General features: G+C 42.4%; 1 protein-coding gene across 4 annotated transcripts in view; it reads left to right on the top strand.

The window, feature by feature from the left end:
- The window catches only part of NCMAP (non-compact myelin associated protein), a 200,488-nt gene that overhangs the window by 133,146 nt on the left and 40,607 nt on the right, over positions 1-26,735 (top strand). For all 4 annotated transcript variants that reach the window (XM_069223939.1, XM_069223938.1, XM_069223937.1 and 1 more), the window contains one exon: positions 24,289-24,385. In XM_069223939.1, the coding sequence (XP_069080040.1) occupies positions 24,301-24,385 (85 nt within the window). In that variant the 5' untranslated portion in view covers positions 24,289-24,300. The remainder of the gene's footprint in view (positions 1-24,288; positions 24,386-26,735) is intronic.

Below are 26,735 nucleotides of genomic sequence, written 5' to 3'. Positions count from 1 at the left end.
TATAGATGTATTGTAAAAGATGCGAAAGAATGGACAGATGAATAGAAGGTGGAGTTAAATATAGGAAATATACATTCTAAACATGTCTCAATAACTAAAACCCCCTTTTTCTTCATGAGGGCCATCTTATTAAGCGGACTCTAAATACATGCATCATAGATGCTGAATAAACCGAGCAAAACATTGATTAAAGAACCAGTGTTTAACAAAAGGTGCAGTACAACACAAATTAGTTCACGTCTGTTAGTCACCTGCCCATTTGTCGCCATCTGAATGTTTTGTTTTTTAACCTTAATTTGTCTATAAGGGCAACATCTACGGGAGATGTCAAATTTTAATTTGGATGCCTCATTGTATGGGTCTTTGATTTTAATCCTGTCTTCCAGAGGCATTATTCAACGCTTCCTAGTCACTGTGTAGTGTAAAGAGAGGACTTTACATTGATTTTGATTTGGGCAACTATTGTTGGACCAGTACTAGACTGGTAATTCGGACTCTAGGCTAGTAGGCAGCAAGTAAGGGCTGATTAGTTCATTCTGTCGAGTTACCTTCCCAAATCCTCAAATACCATAACTTCCTATAAAGTTATCTACTAAGAATTAGAACATTGGAATGCTGGGGGCTCCATTGAAAACAATGGAGTGCTGCGGGCTTTTACAGGCCGGTAAAAGCCAGCAGCGCCATTCCAATGTTCGCTTTGTTCACAGCAACAGCTGTGAACAAAGCCTCACGGAGCCCGAGGGGATTTTAATCCCCTCGGGCTCCGTGAATTTTTTTTTTTTTTAATGGAACATTCTGCCCTGTGTGGCAGAATGTTCTAATAGCCTTAGAACCCGCCGTAGCGGGCTCTACCGGCTATTAAAGTCCCTCTCCCTTGTTAAATGCCCTCGCCTTCGGCTCGGGCATTTAACGCGGGGAGCGGGCCTTTAATAGCCGGTAGAGCCCGCTACGGCAGGTTCTAAGGCTATAATAGAAATACTAATTGTATTCTTGCTCAGGATTGTACAAGTCACTAATTCCCCTAAACTCTGGTTGCTCTTAAATTATTTGTGATGCAACATAATGCCAGGAGAAGAGCACACTCCATTTCTTTATGGAGAGGAACTGCATGAGCTCATTATTTGTGAGTTTTGGGGTAATCCTGTTGTGAGTGAATTTCCCTGATAGTTGGTCATCTAAAAAAAGGAAGAGGAAGGTGTCTACACCTCAATATAGTTCAACTAGCAATAGACTGTGCTGTAAATGGATTTCAAGACATAAGTGTATTTATTTAATAAATTAGAACATTTAACACAGGGGGTAACAATTATTAATATCTGTACCCATCTTTATGGCCCATAACACCATAAATTGCTCTCATGAAAACAAAATAAACTCTGAACCTGACTTAAGTCTGGGACAGACAACATAACAAAGGGTAGACAAGACTCACCTCACTAAGGCATGGTCTAGGAAAAGTAAAAGGGGGATGTCCCTTTTGTGAGATCAGATGCACCATCTTGCTTGTCCTTGGGGGCAGCCCATTGTAGTTCCAGTTGCTTATATAGGAACCTGATGTTCTACGCATCCAGCTCTTTGGAATGGCTGGTCTTAGAATTGTTTAATAGTGGCTTCACAACTGTTGGATTAAAAGCAGAAAATCAGGATAATCACTAACCAGTCTCATTTATATTAATTGAGTTTAAATGTATCCCATGTGCATATTCTGCCAATCTGGCACAGATCCAGACCTCTTGGGCAAGGTAGGATACCTCCGATTATCCAAACGTAGGAAACGTTGAATAAAGAATATGGTTTTCTAGGACCATGACGAACAATCAGTACCATTTCTGTCTCCCAGAGGTTCATTTCCACAAAAGTCCTCCACAGAGTGCTAGATTACCTCCCCAACCATCTTTGTTTACGTATTTTTAACACTCCATACACTGATGGGGGGAAAAGGCAATTTTGGGGGCATTTTGTAGGTTTGGACACTCCCAGCAGTATTAACGTACTTTGTGAAAGTACCTGCCCTTCATACTTTCTTCCCACCAATCCACATAGGGCCACCGGTGACCTTCCTTGATCATCTGTGTCCGCACGTAGCAGCCACGGTTTACTGCTCATGGGCTTTGGTCAGATTCTCTGGGTTTTATTGGACCTGAACTAGATAGGAATAGCTGGTTGCATCCCAGATGTTGTTTGCATAGCATCTGCAAGGCAACTGGCTTGTTTCTTGCACTGTGCCGGATGTGCCAGTCTGCCACTGCACAAAGAGGCCATTCACTAAGATTCAGAGAAATCCAGCTCCATTAATATTAATGTGAAAGTAGAGAGAGAGGCCAGCAAGGAACGGCAGACCTCCATGCCTCAGTTTGCACGACACCATTATTGCAATCCTTGCCCATAAGGTGATAGAGGTTACAATAACAAAACAATTATGATACATTCTGAAATGGACCTAAGGGGGCGCATGCAGGGGACCATGCACAGCTGTGTGTTCCCTCTGATTACCACAGCTGTCATTCACACAGGACTTTGCAAATGGGTAACGCCTTCTCTCGGCATGTTCAGTACCAAACCACTGAGGCAGTTCTTTGTAAATCGCAAATCCGCTTTGTGGTGCATGTTGCATGGATTCAGAATGTTGAATTTGAGAGTCAGAGAGTTATAAGGATATTTGCGACTCGCCATCTTACATTAGGTCTAATCTTTGTCTGCAGGAGAAAAATAAAAAAAACGTGTTACCTGTAGATAGTACTCATAACACGCACACCCTGAAAAAAAGTTACGTTCTAATTTCAGCAGCAGTGAGTTTGACGTGGATATATTAATCTATAAACACCCTTCCAAAATAGACTTTAGCTTAACAATTTACATGACGGCGGCATGGATTACTTGAACTTGCAATGATTTAATTAAATGTGATATATTTGTGCCTCAGGCTCAAGGCATATTATTGCATTTTAGGGTTGGGAAAAAAAGAACAATGCATTGAACTATTGCCGACGGTTCTTACAACACTGCAGGTTTTGATCTAAAATGTTGCCACAAGCCAACTAATTGCAGTCCGGCCATCGCAAGGCATCCGGCCATTCCAGTGAAATATTACTTCAGTTATGCGATCTGCCAGCTTGTGCATGAATTGCTCTCAGATGCACCAATTGTAAGCAATAGACTGCCCCACAGCCCCTACTCAGTATTGGTTTTGTCCCCAAAAGGTCTTCGACAGTTGACAACAAAGAACAGGAGACAGATAGAAGTTGTCTATAGGCGAAAAAACATTTCTGGACACCAAAAAGCAAACATAAATGGGTATAATTAGTCTTTGCAGGATTGTAATCCTTTTAATATTTTGTGTGCATGTTTTATTTCTTTAAAGAGCCGAAGTGAACAAGGGCCAAGCACACGTGATGTTTCATGAAGTGACTTTTTATCAGATGTTTACATTTGACAAAACATTTGAATCTGTTCCCATGGATATATAGTGCTAAACTCAAAATTTCGTTGAAAAAGAATTCAAATATTGATATAGTTTTCGCCTGTTTTATCCCAATATCTTTCTGCATTCACGAGGTAAAATGAGAAAGCCCTAATAAAAGAACCGTTTAATGTAATTTCTAAAGGAACGTGGTCCATTTTCTTGGTTGTTTTACATTAGAAATTTGTCCAAACCTCAAAGCACAAAAAGTGGTATTACGCCAGAAAGCTATCATGTAAACATTCAGATTTCATTGACCGTATCTAACGTGTTTTTACTAACGTTTTAGAGATTACATTTCTCGTATTCCCCTGCATTTCGCCGACTCCAGAAGCTCATAGCTACTGTGAGAGCCACTGGACATATGTGACCGTGGCGGACAAAGTTATGCCACAAGGTTAGACCACATTATATGCCAAGGAATTTCACATTAAGCATCAATAATGCAGCACCTGTTTCCATTAAAAAAGCTCTGCACTAAATGCCCATTACATACCTGTCACAGTAGGAACTTAGGATTGAAGGCGTTGAACTATCTGTGTTGAACTAAAACTGTTTTAATTATACAATTGCACACACTTTGGATAGAAAGAAGCGTTCTATCCAGTCTGTTTGAGTAACATTGAAGTATTTAAGATTTGTGTTTCCTGTTGCAGACAAAGCCCTTCCCCAAGTTCGAAAGGGGATATTTACACTGTCCTTGTGACTTTGCCCCCTCTTAAAGCAGGCAATAGCTGTAGGCCAGTTAACTTAATTGAAGTGGCTGGTGAAGTATTGCTCCCTGGGTGATATCCTTTTTAATAAAACTTGGTACGTCTAAGGTAAAAACAAAATTGTTATTGGTAAAAATTTATAAATTATGCAGAAGCGGTGTGGCCCTTGTTTCAAATTCAAAAGTAAAACACCAGCGCCTCAAATTCTCCTAGTTCCATTTACCCTGGTTGTAGCGCACCCCCCTACACTAGCTGACAGTACACAAGCTCACCCTTAGCACCTGGCCTCTATTGCAAGCCTCTGAGGAGTCGTAAGTGATTTGTCAGTTGTATGTGGTTCCACCATCCCGCTGGCCTTTGTGAATTTGGTCCGTATTATAACTCACCAACACCTTTTATCGACCTGTGAATGTCATGCATTACATCATGTGGTTTTCCAAACCCCCCAACCTATCATATTATGACTATGCCTTCGGGATGTTCCACATCTCGGAAGGATAAAAGTCTGAGTCCGAGCAGGAATGACTGTCATTTGACAGACTACCAACCTTCAAGGTCTGTCGGGTAGACATCATTGATCATTATCAGAAATCATACCTATACTTATTTTATTGATGTGTTTCAGGGCTGAACTGGTAATATGATACACAGTAGAGATCCTGGATAGGCTGAGGACCAGAGGGCTGCTTTTCGGGGTGAATGGTCAGAGAAATTATCAGCTTTTTAGGGAACAGACATCATTTTCTTGTAGACACCAGTATAATGTGCCCCTTCATATATTCCTGAAACAATCATGCTTGTTCATTACACTCACTCGGTGCACTAGGGGGTTGGTGGGAACACATTTTACAGGGCTGCTTTTGCTCCCAGTCCAAACTGATCTCAGTATCATGAAATCTGGGTCCTACCAACCTGCTTTAAACTACTTGTCTTTTAGAGGCCTCCCCGCACAATTGTCCCATAGATCAGTATGGGTTATTGCTCATGGCCTTATTTGCTTGTCAGGTAGGACAGCTTCTGTCACTGTTGCAGATACCTTTTTGTGAGCTGCAGGTCAAAGCCAGAATACATCAAAAGGACATTCACTTAGCTAAATTGACTCTTTCAACGAGTGTGTGTTGAGATCTCAGAGCAGTGGTTCATATATCATTAAGATACCTCATTGGGTTAATCTTCATGCAGAAGGGATCATTGAGTAACTTGTATTGATTCTGTATCCGGAGCTCCGAAAGCTAATGGAGCTGCTGCCAAGATCTGTGGGCAACTTGTATTTCACAAGTCTAAATCATGGTCCAGCTGACTCAAACTTAATTACTGATGCAATTGACTTTATCCTACCTGTTAAATAGTGTAGTAATGACACCCATTAGCAGCACACCAGTAGGGATGTTAGCTTTTGATGAACAATATGTAAATGGTACTTAGCAACATGAGGTCCCTGTGTCGTCACTACCACCTACCATCATGCATGCTTTACAGAGCTTGTCTGGCCTGACTTAACTAACTTTTCATCAGTTTTGCTAATGTTTTATCGGGTTTTGGCCATTGGGGACCTAACCCATTGCTTGATTAATTAAAGCATATAAGCTGCCTTCTCACGTTAAGTATTTCCAGATGAGTGAGGCTCCAATATGATGATCTTGCATTCCTATTGGAGTTTTGTATATTGCTAATGAATTCCCTCGCAGAATTTTATGAGTCGTAGGCAGCCACCCCTGAGCAGTAGTCAGTACTTAAGTTTGAATTAATCTAGGAACGCAAATTGCATGTGCAGATTGTTCTTCTTGTTACGCGGGTTGACAACGAGGCCCTGAACAGGGCATTGACTTCGATGGGAGTGACATAATTAGTTTTCTGACTGTGTTGATCATTTTGGATAAGGAGCCCAATCTTTCTCGGATGAGGGTGTCCATAACGCAAAGACAATGACTCAAAGATTTTCCTAAACATTGTCGTCTTGAGTCCTGTTTGAAAGGTATATTTTTGTAGGGATTTTAGAGAGATGTTGAGTGTGTTACATAGAAGGGAGTCCTAGAAAGTCATTTCCTCCCTTGTTCCAACTAAATTTGGGCTGGGACATGGACCAAGAACAGATAATCCTTAGATGTGTGGAAGTGGTGTAGTATGTCGTCAAAGTCTTATACATTGCTTGCAGCTTCTGCAAACTAGAAGTGTTCCCACAAAAGTTTTAAGAAAAAAGGAAAAACGCTAATCTCCACAAACCCAGCATTTCCTAAAAATAGGAGTTTGGCCAAATCATTTACCCGGCTTCTTGCTATCTCTACTTTGGCTTTGCATTTACTGAAACCACAAGCAGCCCTCATAAGAGAGGCTTTATGTTCTACTTTGTTAAAGGTAACCCCATAATCGCCATGAGAACACCCACCAGTCAACCTGCAATAGCAAAGTTCCTTCTACAATACACCACTAACATTAAACTCTTTAAGGTACCAAACCACTTAATATCAAATATAGAAAAATGTAATGCTAAGCCTTGCAGGAAATTATTCAACAACTAATGTACTGCCATTCACCACCCTGCTAGCTAACAACAACAGCTTCACAAAGACACTGAGACCACAAATACAGTTATTTGGGTGCACGGTGGATCAACAAGGAAAAACTAGTTGCAACAGGTTAACATGCTCAGATGTAGGAGAATTCTATTTCACCCCACTCACAGAAGAACTTATGTCTAACTGGTCATTTCTACTTCTCACTTCAACCCCCTCTACATAGGCATGTAGTCCAACATTTTTTCATGCCACAGTTCATCCCAAATTTGTTAGCTAATTGTAAGGCATTGAACCTTATAATTGTCTAAAGTAAACTATTCCTTTCACTATCCACAGAACGCTAAGCATGAAATACTTCCAGCCTCACATACCTGCAAAGGAATTTGTCGGTCTTATTGAATATAACCCCATGCAGAACTCTGCTGCTTTTTTGGCTAGATTCACACTATACAATTACCACAGAGATGCATACAACGTAGTATATTGAAATGTAGACCTAAAACGTAGTAACAAAATGTTGTCTTTTTCATGTATTTCAATAAGAAAATACCAGCTGAAGTGGTAAAAAGTTGGAGTGTATTTCAGGTACCCCTTAACCACAACTGAACCCTTGCTCTAACCCCCTTACTCTAATTGTAACCTGATACATTTCCTGATATCCTTAATCCAACCCAAACCCATCTCCAAACCTAAATTCCCCCATCTATTCTCTTACCTTAACCCCAGTATTTAGAATTTCAGGTGAACCACGAGGATTCCAATTAGAGAGTAGAATTTAGTTAAGGGAGTGATTCCCTTCAATGCCAGAAAAGAAAACCAAAAATGCAAGGTGTGACGGAAATAAAGATGTTTTTTGTATACCTCAGTGTGATGCTCTAAGTGGTACGGATATGCAGAGACGTGGGTGCCATGCACACTGTGCCACTGGAACTAAGCTACACCTGATTGATGAGCACTAATAAGGACAAAACCAGTTTTGGGTTGGTTGTGTTTGGGATCAGGGAGAAACTGAACTGTCAGTTTCGGGCAGGACTGTTCCCATTGGAGCAGGGTCATGACTGATTGGCTGGGTCCAAAGTGAGGTGGCATGATGTGAAAATAACAGTGGACTGGGATGCAACCTGAGTACTTACCAGTGGCTGAGATTAATTCAAGTATTCCATCTATTTTTTGTATACTTCAATGAAATAACAGTGTTCATATGTGTATAACTAGAAAGAACAAGGCAGTTAAAATACCCATGATTTAGTGCATCCACCCATATGGACAACAGTCGTGAATGGAAAACATATCTCACTCATACTCTTTAACACACTTGTGAATAAAGATCACAATCTATACTGTTATATCTTAATAGGTCAGTCACAAAGCAAGAAAACCGATCATTATGTTACGTGGTTTAGTGATAGTGATACCTCAATAGGGTTCACAAGAGAAGAGTGAAAAGTACTTGTCATGTCATGCCACTACTGTTTGATCCCAGCAGATTTTTCTGGCCTCTATAGTTCAATTACTGATTCAAGTTGTTTTTTTGGGGGGTAAGAAAAAGAATGTTATGTCTAGGAAGTGGCGTGGACAATGGTTTGTTATCCGTGCGGTGCAACTTACTTTTCTTTATAGTAATGATATTGTTTCTCATCTGATTGCTAAAAGACTGTGGGGGTCATTATAAGTTAGGCGGATGATTTTTACTGTCAGCCAAACTTCTGATGGGGAGGTTGCCGCCACACAGGCTACCTCCCCGCCAGCCCCATTAAGGGTTTCCCTCTGGGTCAGCGGGCGGAAACATTCGTTTCCGGCCGCTGGCCTAGCAGGAAACAGGCTACAGCATTGCCTCCGGCTCATAATCGAGCCGGCGGCAATGCTGTAGGCTGCAGGGTGCACCAGCAACCTCGCAATGTTCACCGTCTGCAAAGCAGACGGTGAACATTGCGAGCGTGCTGGCCAGAAGGGTCCCTGCACTGTCTATGTCAAGTGTAGGGGCCCCCCTGGGGCCCCAACACCCATTTTCCACCAGCAGTCTTATGGGGGAGAAGGGGGTTGTAATCCCCAGGGCAGCACTGCTTGGGACCGCCACCACCTCTAGACCACCTGGATCTCTGATCCTGGCGGAGTTGGTGGCCCGACCGCCAGGGTTGTTATGTGGTGCTCGGACCGCTGCACTGCCACCGGTCTGACTGCCATCCGCGAGTTTGGCGGTCTTAAACTCCAGACTCGTAATTACCCCCTAAGTGCCTTATGAAAGGCACAGATCATGGTTTACAAAAAGATGAGGCATGTAGATCGAGAATCTTAAAGATATTGTTTGAATCCCGCCATTAAATTACACAATTGTTTATCACAATTGGAGTTCCAAAAGACTTGGGTTGTCTTAGACTGACTTCAATGCTCATAGAGTAAGTGCCTTTCACATGTTGTACCTATGCAGCTGCAGAAAGTAGGAAGTACTTTCTTCACCAACCTCCTATTGAGAGTGCCAACATAAGTGAAGACCTGCCAACTCACATAATGACACCGAGGACCTCATCATGAGGCTAGCGGTTATCAGACCATCAGCCTCACTGTGGCAGTCTTACCGCCACGGAGCTGGCGATAAAGACTACTGCATTACAAGTTGTGGGGTTTGACAGAAGCCAAACTGCCACAATGCCGCGTGGCCCGCTTGTGCGGTCGCACTGACGCAGCCGGCGGTGTGCTACTCAAGCCCAGCGGCAGGCCTCTGCCGGCCAGCCAGATTACAAGGCTGCAGACCGCCAGGCTTTCCGTGGCGGTCACCCCACCACAAAAACCCTGGTGGTAATACACCCGGTGACAGGAATCCCCATTCCTGTCACTGGCACACATACACCCCCACATGTCCACAGACATGCAGACACCCCCCCCCCACCCGTCCACACACTTCCAAACACCCCCCCAACCATACACATCCATACCAACACCCCAATCCGCTCTCACACGGACATACAAGCACCCCCCTCAGCAAACATTCACACCCCCACCCCCTCCACATCCATGCAGACACACACACACCCAACTGTACATATACATCCAAACACCCCCACTCGCTCGCTCACAAGCAGGCACACATACACGCACACACCACACACATGCACCCAACACTTACCCGTAAATGGGCGGAAGTCCCCACAGAACTCCAAATATGGTGGTCAGCAGACCGCCAGCGCTGGCAGTCTGTTGACTGCAGCGGCTTCGGCGGTCTTTGTAAAAGACCGTCAAAGTCGTAATGAGGGCCCGAGTATCGCACGATATTAGCTCCCCTCACACGGTCAACCCTGGTGTAGAAGCTGATTTCACACGGTGGGAGAAAAAACAGCTGGTATTCATTGCACAATAGTTGATTTTCAGCTGATTTTGGAGGCTGTGAGTGGCTGACATCAATTAGGGAGTGTGAAAACACCACTCTACGCTGGCGGTAGCAGCCTGGGGAAGCCCTTGTGTTTTTTGCGGATATTTCTTTAGTATGGGCCAATGGAGGGTGGAGGGAGCAGAGGTGCCTCTTACAGAAGCAATTCTTGGCACTAGGCCCTGTCCCTTTTACGGCCACACCCCTTTCTCACACAGTGAAATGTTTTATTGAGTTGCCAGGTCTGCACTTGTGTTACTAGGACATACATACAAAGGCACCTGCTGCATTTATGCAAAAATACGTATTTTTGAAGTGCTTAGCAGGTGCAATTGAAGATTAAAGCAGACAACATTGCTATTTTTCAAAGCCTATACCATAGTATCTCTACATAAGTGTGAATATGTCTAATGTATGCATATACTTAAGGGCCGCATAACTCTGTGTAATTCATTTTAAAACAACATTTAGCTGAAAATTACTTTGAAAAGTCGGCATTTGTTTGAAGGGAGTAAAATATGTACATATCTAGAGAATGTCAAAGAATGACAGTACAAATGCCCCTAGGTTTTTTAAAATGTAGTGACAGATTTTTTTATATTGAAATATCCAATGTCTTGGCACACAGTGTAGCGCTTAATGTTGCATTATGCACAGAAACTGCATTTTATAGCTAATGCTATGTTTTTGAGCTGAAAAGATTCATGTGGCGTTCTGAGAGCGTATATTTAGTGATATTGTTTGGTAAAGTACTAGCTTGTTCTTTTGTGGCCACTTGAAGCTAGTTGACAACTGTATAACTCCGAGTAAGGTCACTTCTCAAAGGTGTATGCTCAGTCAATCGATGAAGATTTCCACTGTCTCGCTCATTGGAGTCCTGTGCATGCACATTTGATGTGCTTTGACCCTGCTTCGAGGTGGTCTCAGACCTGTCTTCACATCAGATGAACATCTCCTTGACAATTCCTGCATGAGCAAGATTACAAAAAAACTATGTAAGAGCATAGCACAGCAGCCAGAGGTGTTAAAGCAAAGAATTGCTCTCTTCTAGATCACAAATGTTTGAGGCTTTTTGTCCTAGCTGGAACAGTTTGTAAGTTCTAAAAAGAGTGTATCGCAATGCTTTTTGTCATAAGTAAAATCTTGAACTAGGTTCTCCATTCAATTTTTTTTAACGGAAACTGGACTTAGGACACACCAGCTGGACACGTTTAGCAGAATCCATCAATTTAGCTTATTGGCATAAATTGGGGACTGCTCGACTTTTCATGGCCCTACATGACATTTTTTTTCAATTCCCCAATATGCTTTCCACAAGCGTTCTGCTCCTACCTTCATTCTGGCATGGAACAGAAGTGGCATGGAGTATTTTAAATGTTATTTTGTGGCCCGTGTGGAATGAACGAGCTTGGCCCATCTCTGTTTGGACATTTCCTTGCATTTATTTGTCTTTGTGTATTAAAACTATTAAAGGACAACCAACGAGAAACAAGAAGATTTTACAGTGAGTTTGGGAGACACTAATAATCCGCAAAAGTTTCTGCTGCATAAAAGAAAGAGAATACTCAAGGCAAGGCATAGAAAACTGGATAATAGTTTAATACCAGAGAGAAATGTACCATATGTACTAAGTACAAAAGGGCATTTTTGATTCATTTGGGGGAAATGCTTTGATGTATCCTTATTATTTGTTATTGTTATGCTACTACTCAACACCCAAAACAAAGGTGACCTCTTGCCACCAACAAAATGGGAAAAGACAGATCTAGGCATGTGGGATTGTACAGTTGGAGAAGTAATAGCCAAGTTCCTAATGCTTTAAGAAATGCCAGGTGATTTGGAGCTCTGAAATTTCAAGGGGGGGAGGTTGTTCTACGATTTCAGAGCCAAAGCAACAAAAGACCCGTCTGTTAAAAGGGGTGACCTGTGGAAACTAAGCACCCAGAGATTGTCTGAAGAGAAGTAGCGTCTCCTAGTTGGACTGTAATGCTGGAATTTGGCCGCAATGAATAGTGGATTTCTTTTTTGGTGGCACAGAGAGAGCACAATAACTTGTGTTTGGCCACTGCTTTTAAGTGGAAAATAATTTGGTTGCTTCTCTTGAGAACTAGCAGTAGGTGGGCTGGACTTGTGCAAGCCTCGGAGTGAGGAATGATGGAAGGTAGATGTTCTTCCAGTAGTAGTGGCTGGACAAAATGAAAGATTACGCAGTGACTGTAAAGAAACCTGTGCTATGTCAGAATTCATTTGAGAATGTGTAGGTTACTTAAACTGATCAAAGAGGTAATTTAGGGAACCAAAGAGGTTGGCATTAAGGCAGATGGCAAAGTCTCAACTGAGGCGAAGGGTGTGGATTCTTCATTAATGATTGCTGGCCAGTGCTGTAGATTTGCATTTGGCAAATGCCCTCTGTTTAATCTTTAATAACTTTCTGCTAATTGGTATACACTCAGTTATGTAAGTCTGGTGCAAACGTTTGTGAAAGATCTTTGGATTTCTCTCCATACTGACCAGCATCTAGGTTCTGTCAGAGTAAATTATGAGTCTGAAAAAACTAATAAAGGAAGCAAGTGGGTATAAAAGATGTTTAGGAGATGCTGTAGAGTGAGGTCCACAGTGGAGAGTTTGGGATTTGGACAGGAAGACAACAACTTGCATCTGTCCGAGGTGAAAAAAAGAAAATCAAAATTAAAGCAAAGCCCTTTACACCAGATCTTAGTAGTTGCTAATGGATAATGTGCTGATCAGCTGACCGGTTCCAGAGAATGAGGGCACACAGTCATTTTAATCTGAATATCTTCATGTCATGATGAACTGAGATAAGCGCCTGCTAAGTGCCACAATAGGCAATAAACAGACCCAGTAGTTGTCAAGCATACGTTTGTTCTCAAAGTGGGCATCAAGCTGGCAAACCACCATATCTAGTGACCTGAGGAGGGTCAAATGTTGAAGCTAATGAGCGTAGATATTAATATGCAATAATCTTAGATAATAGAATGACCTAAGTGACAAAACTGACTGTAATTCTATTTCGTATTATATATTGTAATAGAAATTACATTTTAGACTCCGCCTCATTAACTTGTCATTTTAAATAAACATATCATTAAATTCAATATATGTAAAAATTTTGAGATAAAGCCAAAGTTTTTTTATTTTTTATTTTAAAGGCTGGCTAAGTAATGTAATCGTAGATCATGTGCCTGTAGGTATTCTATAAATTGCAATATAAGCAAATATTACACAATAAAAGGGAAACTATATGATTGCTGACACACGTCTTGAGCGCTGGGAGTGTTCATAAGTATAATATTATACCAACGAATGACCAAATAAAGGGAAGAAATGTAGCCAACTCTAAGTTAATGTGTGTAAACATAGCAGAAAGTTTCGAGAAACAAGTTTGTTTAGTGTCTACTTTTCTAAAAATACCTTCCATGCACTCCACGCGCTGCTATGCTCTAATTTAACTTTATAAAAACATTGTATGCAATTGCATAAATGTCTAACCACTGAGGTTTTGCAGTGCCGTATTGGAAAACTGTTTTGATGTAGAATTAAAGAACGAGAACTGGTAATGTAATAGTTTCTTCGAGTACTCCACAAGTGTGTATACTGTATTGTATCATTAATACTGCCAATTTATATTTTTATGAAGCTCTCTGAAGCACCTGAATGGTGTTGCATTTTATAGAGAAGTTCGGAGCATGGACAATGATTTGACAGTACACACAGGGGTCAAGTGAAGTGGCAACAATTGATGAGAAGTGCATTTTGGGAGTATGACTGATCAAACTACCTTGCCTTCTGTATTAGAAGTACAGATGTGTAAGGTGAGTGTCCGTTCACCATTTAGGTAGCGGCACAGCTTATTTTCTTTCCTCTTGCAAACATATCATCGTTAAGACTTCAATAGTATCTGTGTCAATATTGAGGATGCATACTATGTTGCTTAGTGTATGATTATAATGTTAATGATAAATGTATTTTAGGTGTGGGGCAGATTAACTTGGTGAGTTGATATGAGATACTATAAAAATTGGATTCATTCCCATGTCAGCTGCATCAAGGATAATCAGACTGTCGCTACTGAATGTGAAAGTCAAGAAGTTCAGTCATCTAATCCGATAGACCAAACTATTTTAATACATGAGGAATGCATGTGTTTTCAAGTTAAAAAATCAAATTCAGATTTAGGAAACCCTCTGTAGGTTTTGAAAAAATGGCTCCAGCCCTTTATACGTCAACTGACTAGGCAAGCTGTTGCCTTGTTGATCACTGATACAAATACATTTGAAATGGAACTTTTGAGTCTTACTCTTTTCCCTTTTTAGGTCTCGTCTGGGACAGCCCATGCATTGTCGCTTGCAACCTATTTTGATAACAAACAAAAAAAATCAAAACAGTTAGTTCTTACTTACCAATGGCTAGCTTCATTTTCAATCATTTCTTTGCTTCTCCTTGATCAGCGCCAGCCAGGTTAATTTTCTCTTTCTGGTTTGTGCTTTCCCCGGAGCATGGACCACATACCTCTTCTTAGTCGAGTGGCCTTCCAGTGTTAAAAAGGTTTAATGCCTTTTCTCCTGCACCCCTCTCACATTGTTGATTGCACCCAGCCCCACCATCCCCTCCTATGTAAAAATAAATAAATAAATAAATTGCTCTGACCTGGTCAGCACTGACTGCATCATAGCCATAGAGTTTTTTTTTCTTTCAACTATGCTGCACATGACTAAATATGTTAATGATATGCAGGCAGTGGTATAGCAAGGGTGCCCGGAGCCGAAATGCAAGTCAAAGCAACTATAATTGCAGCGAAGAGGGTCCCTAACGCCCTGGGGCTCTAATGCTATTGCACTTATGGCACTATCAATAGCTACACCCCTGAATATAGTCTGCCAAACAAGAATACTGCACAAAGCAAGACCATAGAATCTGTTTTAGTCCAGTTGTCTTTTTATTGCAGACCTGACTACAAAAAGGGGCACGATGATTGTACTCAATGATGAACATTTAGGCAACATTTGTACTTCATTGGCATAGCCTTGCTGAGTCTTACAATAGTTGTACATGTCATTAAAACTCTACATTTTTCCTCAAATATGAGGCTGGGCGCTCTAAGCATCTGTATTTTTTGAGAGAGCCTGAATAACCCTCAAAAAGGTGACATACAAGACCAGACCATAATAGAATGCTGTGCACCCCCCAAACGCAATCCATTTCCCCAGTAATCGGCACTATTGCCAGAAAAAAACTGAAGCTTCCATTTCAAGAAGTGGCATGCGTGGTCTGATTCGCTCAAACATGTAATGTAATTTATCATGTGTACATGAGCTGTGAACAGACACGTCTACAGACTAATGTTCTCCTTAGATTACCGAAACATTTTGGAGAGACCAAAAAATGTTTTATAAACCATGTCCATAAATTAAAAGCAATCCAAATAATACAAATATACAAAACATTTATCAGTAATCTGATAATAAGGTCTATGAATTGAAAAACACAATAGCTTACTGCAGTAATTAGCGTTGGGCGCCAATCAAGAATGTCAGTAGCAGAAGTCAAGCTAGCCAAAAAGCAATACAATCCTCCTGAATCTACTCTATCAACAAAGGAATCACCTAGAGGGTTAATCGAGGACCACCTTGAGGGAGCTAAAGGGCTGGCGGAAGTGTGGCGGTAACCACCAACTGATAGAGCAGAAAAAAAAAACGGATTGCCCCAAACCGGCTAAAATTCCTATTCTCACTGAAATCTCCAGTGCTTTTGTGAACCTTACTAACATGCTGTGATGTTTCACTGTGTGTCTAATTCCATCTGTGCTAGTTTATTTGAGGTGCGTCCCTGAGAGGATGGCATAAACAAAAACAAAAGAGAACATACTGCTGTCTCAAAGATTCAGACTAGATGCACAGGCTTTACTCTTACACCGGGAAAAACAAGGTAGCAGTTTCTAACTATAACACAACAGAGATTTCTCAGGGATTTGTGTGCTGGTCCAAGCAAAGATGCAGGCATGACTTTAGATAAAACGGTCCCTTTTGAGCCTACACATGTTTGCACTTAAAGTGAATTAATGGACCAAAGCGTGAAGGTAAATTTAAGAAGATTGTGAAACAATTCAAACAGAATGACAGTCTTCTAACTACATGGCCTGCAGGCAGAGCAGTCCTTTATGTTACAAGACCCATAGATGGCCCCACACTGAGCACATGTGGGACTCTTAAGAGAACAAACTTCCCTATCCCTCACACTGGCTTCATCACATTAATATGGAATAAAGAAGCAAATGAAACTCCATGTTATCACAGAAATACAATTATTCAAATACTACTCTACCATGCTTCCCAGCTTTTGCTAACCGCCTTGTGGTGTTAGCCTCACATTTTCACTGGGTGTTGTCATTACACAGAACATTTTCAATGCAATAATGCACCATGCAGTGAGATCCATAGTGGGAACTGTTTTTAATCTCGGTTAAGTGCTTTGGCTGTGCTTCTCGGTACTTTAAATTCTTTGTTTTGAAGTAAAACAAAACGCTAAGCACTGGTAAAATCAATAGTCTTGTGTTTTAAATCCTGACTATTAAAAAAAGCCTGCTTCCGTGAAAAAAACCAACAAAAATGCCAGCTTTCTATATACCAGCATCTATGGGACAAATCATTTAACAAGTGATGATTCAGAGTATTTACGAAGTATAAAACAGTTTCTTGTTCTTTGCAGTTCAATCACTCCATAGGTGAAAAGATACACTAGACACCCAATAGCGTTGGCTGATAGAGAGAAATGCTCCTCTGACGGAGCCAAAGTCTACTTATTGTGTATTTTAAAGAACTGGTAATGCTTGTTCTTGCAGACAACTGTGCGGTCTAGACAAATCTAAAATGATGCAGCCCTACGTAATGAAGCCAATAAATTCATTCATCACTTTTATGAGAGATTTCCTCTTCAATGTATTCTTGGTTTATTACTTTTGGCTATAACCACAATAATATCAAAAGTCTTTGGGGCCCAGTCTATAAACCAAATTGTCCCAGGGCACTGATAACCAGTATTTTCATTACCATTCTTCGATCCTACTTTTAACAATCTTTGAAGGATGAAAGGTGGAGTCAAACCACTGACGTTCAAGCTTGTGACATCAAGTTTTAGATGATTATCTCTCAAGAGAGTAACTTAACACAGTTGGCAGCTGTGCATTTATCTCAATGCTTACATACCATAGTTGCTTGTTTTTTTTACTTGTTTATTTCTTGCATCTCCCAGACGATATGGTATTGTTGCCTGTTGTTTCCTAGCAAGGATTAATGAATAAAAACTATCTCTACAATACTTTGGGCTTGCAAGTTATTGGTTGTTTAAATAGGACCGGATGGGAAGCTCTTATCTGTTTGATTGTTTGCTTAAACAGAGAAACCCATTACCTTGGAGCTGATGAATTGGTAATATCCCTTTGCAAGATGTCTAAATAAGCAAATCATATATGTTTGCCTCTCCTGTGTCTCCTCATTGCTATGTACATACAGAACCTTCTGGAAAACTAACGCGTGTTAATATGTTGTTAGGTACAGACCCCACCCGCATACAGAAAGTCTGTTTCGTGCAGCACCTAGATAAGTTTAAACTGAGTTGGAACTTAGCAACGGGCATGGGCAAATGGAAGTAAATGTCTTTGTGTGCATTTTTGTAATAGTGATGCAAGATGTAGTGAGCCATCTGGCCACTACTATACATTGTGTTCACGTACACACCCTGAGGGCCGGGAACGGCTTGAGAGGTTAAATTAAATAGGCTAGCCACTCAGGGTTAGTCTTGATAATCACCCAGTAACCAGTGTCCAGTGTCTATGTCAGTGTGCTGCCTCTAGGCCCATTGAAGGCAAGATCCCCATGTTTCTCCCACCCTGCTATATATGCAACAAGGTGGAGGTGCCCGTCACGTGTGGCGGACAGCAAGGGAAGTGTGCCACTTACCTTCCTTGTTGGCTTCCCCTGAGTCAGGAGTGGTGTAGAGGCATTGTTGAGTAAATCTCTGGAGGCCGGGGGCAGCGGCATCTGAGCACCGTCATCTGAGCACCGCACAACTCCAACAAGAGGGCAGCACCGCGGTGAGAAGGTCTGTGGGCTTCTCATGTTGGAGGCGAGAATGTGCAGGTACGGCGCCTGAAGCCCCAGGCAAGCGGTGTCAGCTATGGCTGGACGGGGAGGCCGCACAGAGAGTGAGGAACACATGGCTGCTGTGTGTGTGCAGACAGAGGCTGCAGAGAGTGTTTGGTGGCCCATTGTGCCAGCGGGGAACAGCTGCTCCATGTGGGGGCACACCTAGCAGGCACTGCTGGCCCAACTACAGCAAGCATTTGATAGAAAAAAAAAGTGAAGAACTAAAGTATGCACACCAGATACAGGAAAGAGTGCATGGTGTGCAGGCATTAAGGGACTTTCGAGGAGAACGTGACCATCAAAAACAAAGAGGACCCCCCTCCGCTATTAAAAAAATCAGAGCAAAGAGAGGACTGGAGGAACACACTGTTAGCAGCACCAGATTGCTGAGTGGTACTGCAGATACTCTGAGGCACTAGAAGGTGACTCCAACAAGCATTGGTGAGTATGATGAGTCACACTAAGAGTAACTAATCAAGCATAAGCACATGCAATACTGCAAAACAGAAACACGTTCACGCCGCAGAAAAAAAATGCACCCTCAGTGCAACAGCCACATAATGCACATAATTCAGTCACCGCTTTGCCACCTTTCAGTCACTTGGTGGATCCAGCAACAGCAGTGCCACAATGGCACAAGTGCATTGGACAACTATAACATTATTTTTACACCACAAGTGAAACAAATGTCGCAGTAAAACATTCCATCATGTTACACATGGGAGGCGATGAACTGTACGAATAGTTTGAAGATTTGCCAAACACCGGAGCTGAGGATGAATTTGACACTGCCATAGCTGCACTGAACAGGTACTTTGCCCCCCCCCCCCCCCCCCCCCCCCCCCCCCAGATAAACCCAGATTTCAAAAGGTGTAAACTTAGACATGCGTGTCAAGCTGAAGGAGAGCCTTTGGACAATTTTTTTGTGCATCTGCACAAACTGGCAAGCACATGCACAGGAATTGGCAAACAGGATGAAATCCGAGTACAGCTGATTCAGGGCTACAGGTCCTCCAACCTCAGACAGCTCAACTTGCGGCAGCCTGGGATCCCCTTGGATGACATTTGGCCCAGTTGCATGAGATAGCAAATTGTCCGGCAGGAGATATGGAATCTGCCCTAGCATGTAACACAGCAGCCCTGGTGTCATCTGGTGAGGTAAGGATCAAGGAGGAATGGGTCAAGGCTCAACAATAACGACGGCAAGGTCCAGAGAAGGTGTGGCCAATAAGGGGAACCCTACCAGATGTGGCAGTTTTGGTGTGCGGCATCATCCTACCTATGGATGCCCAGCTCAAGGGAAACAATTTCTGAAATGTGGTTGGCTCAACCACTTCACGAAAGTCTGCCAATCATCCAACACAAGGGAGACCACAGCTTCAAAGGGAAAAAAAAGACTGTGAGCGTTTGCAAGCTGTCGCTCAAAGAGGGACCAGAGGGAGTGAAGCAGTTGACATATGTGGCTGATGTCTAGTGAGATGAAGAGAAGGAGGATGAAGTGTTCACCATATCCTTCACAGGGTAAAGTAATCAACAGAAAACACCACCACCCATATGTCATGTGACTGTGGAGGAAATAAAGATAACTGCTCTCATTGACAAAGGGCGTCTGTAAATGTCATCGATGCTGAACCGTTTTTCAAATTAGGTCCCCAGCTAGAACTTGCCCCTACCAAGACAAGGATATATACATTAGGGGGGCACGGAACACATCCCATTGAAAGAAGTCATTGAGGTGGAAGCACAAAGACAAGAACAAAGTTTCATGTGACGCAATGGAACACCGGAATACTAATCAGGTGCCACTCAGCGGAGGATCTTGGCCTAGTTTTTTTTTTTGCACAACAGTCTCACCAATCTCATGCATACGAGATCTTAAAGGACTTTCCGGAACTATTTCCGGGACTTTGTTGTTTAAAAGGTGTCTGGGTGAAGCTCCACAGTGATGATGCAATTAAGCCAGTGGCTCGGCATCATAGGAGGGTACCTTTTTATCTTTGTCCACTGATAGAAAAGGAGTTGGAGCAACTCGAACAATCAGGAGTCATAGGAGAAGTATTGGCACCTACTCCCCCAGTATTGCCTTTGGTCATAGCTCCAAAGCCCAAACAATCTGGCTCTATTCGACTATGCGTTGACATGCGATTGCCCAACAAGGCAATTCATAGAGAAAGACCTATCTCACCCACCGTAAACAAGATTGTGGCTGATTTAAATGGAGCCAAATGTTTCTCAAAATTGACTTGAACTCAGGACATCACCAGTTGATGTTAGAGGAGTTTTGCAGATACATAGCAACCTTTTCCACTCATGGGGTTGTTAAAACGCCACTGTTTTGGTGTCTCGTCTGTGGCAGAAGTATTTTTTTGACGCCATAAGGGAAGTAATATCTGGACTAATTGGGGTGATAAATGTGAGTGATGACACTCCTATTTTTTTTTTTTTTAACACTCTGGAGAAACACCACATCAGACTGCAAAACACTCTCCAATTTTTGGTGGATAGAAGATTGACACTCCACTGTCAGAAGTGCTCATTTTACACCAACGAGATAGTTGTTTGGGTACAGATTTTCAGATGAAGGTCTACAAGTAGATCCAACAAAAGTCGAGGCCATCAGGAAGGCAGTCATTCACAAGGTCCCTCAGATGTCCGCACCTAATCCATGTGTGCTAGCATCAGTTGTAATTGATTTCTTTCGTGTATCAGATGATGATAATGCACCTCTTGATTTCATTAAAAGCATTTTGACATACTATAGACCATTCAAATTTAAAGCCTTTTTTCATTAATTCCCTGATAGGTTTTACCCTGTACGCAAAATGCTCAACAGATTTTGCATAAAATTCTTCTAAACCTAAGAATGAACCTAATTGTTCTTTGTCTGTAGGGTTTGGGGCTTTTTCTTTAGCCTCTGTTAGTTTACACTTGGGTTTGATTCCTTGTCTTGGGAGTGTATGTCCTACATATTCCACCTCTCAAACTGCAAATTTGCATTTGTTTAGTTCGAACGTTAGGCCAGCTTCATCCAACTTAGTATAGACCTTTTGTAAAACCTCATCATGATCTTGTTTATCAATACACCATACCAGCACCTCATCCGAAAGACCCTTACTTCTTTGAAATCTGCTAACAAATTTTGCATTACTCGTTGAAAAACAGCTGATGCAGAAGCTAAGCCGAATGGCATCCTTTTAGAACTAAATGCCCCTTCAGGTATAATAAATGAAGTTAAATGGTGTGAATTTTTGTGCATCAAAATCTGATGATAAGCATTGGACAAATCAATAGTTGAAAAGGTGTGTCCTTTTGTTACTCCAGATAACAATTTTCCCATATTAGGCTAAGGACGGCAGTCAATCCACATACATTTGTTTAAGTCACACACGTCTACACACATTCTGATCTTTCCATTTGGTTTATGCACAATAACAACTGGGCTTAACCAATCTGATTCTATTGGTTCAATTATGTTACTTTTGCATAACCTTTCCAATTCCTCTTTCCAAGGATACCTCAGTCATAAGTATATTCCTCACTTTATGGACTATCAGTCTTTTATTTTCCTTCAGTAAATTTTATGAACAAATTTGTTTTGGACAGCCTAAGTTTTGGCCACAAGGTCTAGGGAATTCATGTGACTACCTTATCAACTGTTGACAATAATACTTGACAATTCCTATCTTGTCACATTTGCTGTGCATTCAAAGTCCGAGGTCAAATGTCAGACTCTCTCTTCCAGGGAGCTCGGTTTTATTTTTCTTTCTCTGACTTCAAAGTGAGAGAATTTCTGCTGAGTACCCATGTAAGACTAGAAGGGATGGTGTTTTTCTAGCTCACTACAAAAAAAAAATACCTGTGCTGATGTTTCAGAATATACCAGAATTAGTACGAATGAAGCACATTTTCTTTGTAATTCTGAAGTGTGCTGGAAACAAACGTTTGAAAATGATTAAAACACATGAATGCTCTAGGTGATGCCATTTGCACTCATTATTGTCTGTATGCAGTAAAACCGTATTTCGGTGCTAATTAAATGGTCCTTTCAAATGAAATGTGTTACTGTAATGGCAGTGCGCTACCACACCATGCATTTGCCGCACTACCCTAATCCATTCCAATCTATTCCACCCCATGCCAATCTACCCCATGGCACCCAATCCGCTGCACTGCACTCAAATGTACACCACTCTGCTTCTATCTATCACACTCCAATCTGCCGCAATCCACTACACTCCAGTGTACCTCAATCCAACCCACTCTGCTCCAATCTACCCGAATCCACTCCAGTCTACCCCACTCCACTCCAAACTCCACTGCAATCTATCCTACTCCTCTACACTGTATTTAACCCACTCCATTCTACCCCACACACCCACATTCTACCCCATTCCAATCAACCACAATCTACCCCACTCCAATCTACCCCACTCCTCTGTACCACACTATACTGTACCACACTTTACTCCACCACGCTCTACTCTACCCAAATCTACCCCACTCCAATTAACTTGTCTATCCCACTCCACTCTAACCCAATCCACCCACTCCAATCTACCCCATTCCTATCTACCCCATTCCAACCTACCCAAATCAAATTTACCCCACTCCAATCCAGTTACCCTACTCTAATCCACCCAATCTATCCCAGTATACCTCGCTACACTCCCCTCCAGTCTACCCCAATCCACTCTTTCCAAGTCGATCTCCCTCCACGCCAATCTATCCAGCTCCACTCTGCCTCAAACTACCCCACTCCAGTCATCCCTTTTCAATCTAGCCCATTCAAATCTCCCCACTCCATTCCAATCTACCCCACTCCATTCCAATCTACCCCACTCCGCCCTAATCTACCCCACTATACCCCACTCTTCCACAATCTATCTCACTACACTCTAATCGCGACTCTTTTCCAATCTGTTAAACTCCACTCTACCCCACTCCACGCTACTCAGTCTGTCCCCCTCCACTTCACACTACGACATGCCACTCAACTCTACCCCACGCCAGTCCAGTCTATCCTACTTCACCCAAATCCACCCCCACCACCCCAAACTACCTTACTTCAATCTACCCCATCCAACCCTCCCTGCTTCAGTCTGCTCCGCTCCAGTCTACCCCACGCCATCCTAATCTACCCCACAGCACTCTATCCAACTCTACTCCAACCTACTTCACTCAATCCACCCCCACACCACTCAATTATACCGCAGTCTATTTTACTGCAATGTACCCCACTCCACCCTAATCTACCCCATTCCACTCCAATCTACCCCTCTCCACTCTAATCTACCCCTCTCCAATCTACCCCACTCTACTCCAATCAACCTCTCTCCACTCTAATCTGCCTCACTCCACTCTAATCTGCCTCACTCCACTCTACCCCTGTCTAATCTACCTGACTCCAATCTACCCTAATCCACTGTGCTCCACTCTTCCGCATCTACCCCACTCCACTTCTGATACATTAAAGCTCAACCAATATGACAATTTAATACCACATTTAAAAGGTCACTTTTTTAAGGTTTAAAAAATCGTCCTACTTCTCAAAACCTGTTTTTTCTAACATATAAAGGCACTAGTAGTAATATGGCTCTGATTTGTGGTTATCGGCGGCACACCCTCTCTGGGCAACTGTTTCCACTAAATTCTAGTCATTCATTCATGCTGTGAAGTGTTATACAAAGCAGTTAAAAAAGCCAGTCTGATTTGTGTGGTAAACCTAATAGAACCATATTTTACTATGCCTAAAGTAGCTGGCAGTCTTTCTACTATGTTTAATAAAGTAGTCTGGTTGTAGGCTACAAAAAGGTAGGCCTTCTACTTTGATTCCAGTGGAGTGAGAGAGCTCCTTCTGGACCTCTTCTGGAGCTTGTTCGCAAGATAAGCAGGGGTGCTGGTCATCATGGCTTTGTAAATGATGCAGCTTGTTTTGAGGAATGTTCAATATTGATTTTACTAAAAAAAAATAGCGCCTCTCTCGCTTACAAAGAGCAGAAGTAGGTGTATGTTGACTCCTATTGCCACAAATGTTTTATCCTATTTCATGCTATTTATTCTTTCTTTGTTCTAGGTCACCATCAACATGGCAACTTCGACTCAGTCAATGAATACAACGTTCTCAACGGGGCCTATGACAACACTCTCTAGAGAACAAATTCTATATCAGAGTAAGGATATTCTCCTGCATCTTCATAAAACTTGTGGTGCTTAAGTATCTAGTTCAAGGGATGTTAGTTTTTGAAAAGTTAAGATGACGATCCCTTAGATACAAAATGCATCAGAATACAGATATTAAGAGTGCACACATGCGTAACTGTGGACCCAATGTAGTATGACAATTAAAGGCTGTGTTAACACTTACCAAAGCAGTGTAGAGCCAGCAATGCTGAGAACAATAGAAAGTCTGACCAGCTTCTGCCCCCCAAAAAATTTGATTATGAAGTTTAATTCTCAAGATATGCCATGGATTTTATATGAATATGCCAACCTAGGATGTCGATTGGTATATCGTATTGCAGTGCGACTCTATTCTAGATTCAGTTGCTTGTCTTTATTCTGCTTTGTTCTCATTTGTTCTAGGAAACCATATCGAAAAACAAGTAACCTTTTATTTTTAGTGACAGCCATAAGGTAAGGCATTAGGTCTCATGCGGACATCGACTGTAAGCCCACACTGCCAAAAGTACACGTTCAGATCTATTTTATGGGTAAGTTACTTATTTCTTATATAGGAGCACTTCTTAATTTTAGCAGGTGGTGGGCACAGGCACTCCATTTTGGAGACGGAGATTTACTTTTCACCATCCAACTAAAGCTCAGTGAAAGAGACAAAGGCAGCAGAGGGACAGAAAGATAGCAAAACAGAAAAAAAGGGAAAAGGCAGCAATGAACAAAGTACGAAAGGGCGTGGTAAAGAGACAGGTAGTGTAGTTTGGGGGGGAAATAGAAACATGAGGTGTAATCAAGACTCTGCAGCCGTGGCATTTAGCGCTCAGCAGTGCCGGGCTACCAAGACACTAGCTCAATTTCTCTAACCTCCTATCTAACCATATCTTGATGAATATTAAATATTTTACCCGCTCCATTTTTAATGGCATATAGCTACGCATGATTAGAAATCCTCAGTGGCGGTTGTTGAAGTTTGAGAGTGGTGGGGGCTGGGCTTGGCCCAGGGTTGGGTGGGAGAAGAGGGTCACATTGTGGGGAGGGGGGAGTCATGACATTTTTTGGGAGGCTAGTTACTATTTCCTGTGCAAATCTTATTCAACATAAATGAGAAAATGGTGCAAGCTTACACTATATTATAGACACTTATGCAATATGTACTGAATAAAATGAGCAAAATTACCCTGTATTCACACTTTACTGAATAGGCAATGTACACATAAACTGGGCACATAATGTGTATGCACAGTATGCCACACAGACTGTACAAACCATATACATTATACAGGCATGTCATCAAAATAACTGTGCATTAATAATATGCACACATTATATTGTACCCATGCTAAACTCACATGCAGATATACAGGGGGTCATTCTGATCCTGGCGGCCGGTGACGGCCAGGGTCACCGACCACGGGAGCACCGCCAACAGGCTGGCGGTGCTCCCAAGGGCATTCTGACCGCGGCGGTTCAGCCGCGGTCAGAAAGGGTAAACCGGCGGTCTCCCGCCGGTTTACCGCTGCCCCATTGAATCCTCCATGGCGGCGTTCAGACACCCCCTACCGCCATCCTGTTCATGGCGGGAAACCCGCCATGAACAGGATGGCGGTAGGGGGTGCCGCAGGGCCCCTGGGGGCCCCTGCAGTGCTCATGCCCAATGGCATGGGCACTGCAGGGGCCCCCGTAAGAGGGCCCCACAAAGTATTTCAGTGTCTGCTTTGCAGACACTGAAATACGCGACGGGTGCAACTGCACCCGTCGCACCCCTGCAACTACGCCGGCTCAATTCTGAGCCGGCGTCCTCGTTGCAGGGGCATTTCCGCTGGGCCGGCGGGCGCTCTTTTGGAGAGCGCCCGCCGGCCCAGCGGAAATGTAAGAATGGCCGCCGCGGTCTTTTTTTGTCCGCGGTGCGGTCATTTGTCGGCGGTACCTTGGCGGACGGCCTCCGCCGTCCGCCAAGGTCAGAATCAGGGCCACAGTATATAGGGTGTTTTTGTGCATGTGGACAAAATAAATCAATATTATGAGAACTAATAGCATTGTCACAACATATACTCTAAAATAAATTCTCTACAAGCTAGTACTGCACACAATAGTGTAGATTGAAAGCATGCATGTCGACTGTTCAGCACTTAGAAAATGTGGCAAGCAGACCTTTTTATTTTAACACGCATACACAACGTACGTCCATAAACTAGTGTGAGGCTCTGCCCACGCAGAAAATGCACACCCATCCAAGAAGGCGGTGGCAGAATACTGACGTACCACCAGAGAAAACAAAAGTAAACGATTTTTAAAGTCAAAGAATATCAACTACACAAATTGAAGCCTTTATAGAAGCCTCATGAA

Source organism: Pleurodeles waltl, chromosome 3_1 (assembly GCF_031143425.1).
Source record: "Pleurodeles waltl isolate 20211129_DDA chromosome 3_1, aPleWal1.hap1.20221129, whole genome shotgun sequence".
NCBI classification, from domain to species: domain Eukaryota; kingdom Metazoa; phylum Chordata; class Amphibia; order Caudata; family Salamandridae; genus Pleurodeles; species Pleurodeles waltl.
Note: the sequence above shows the minus strand (reverse complement) of the source record. Positions and strands in the feature narration are given on the sequence as shown.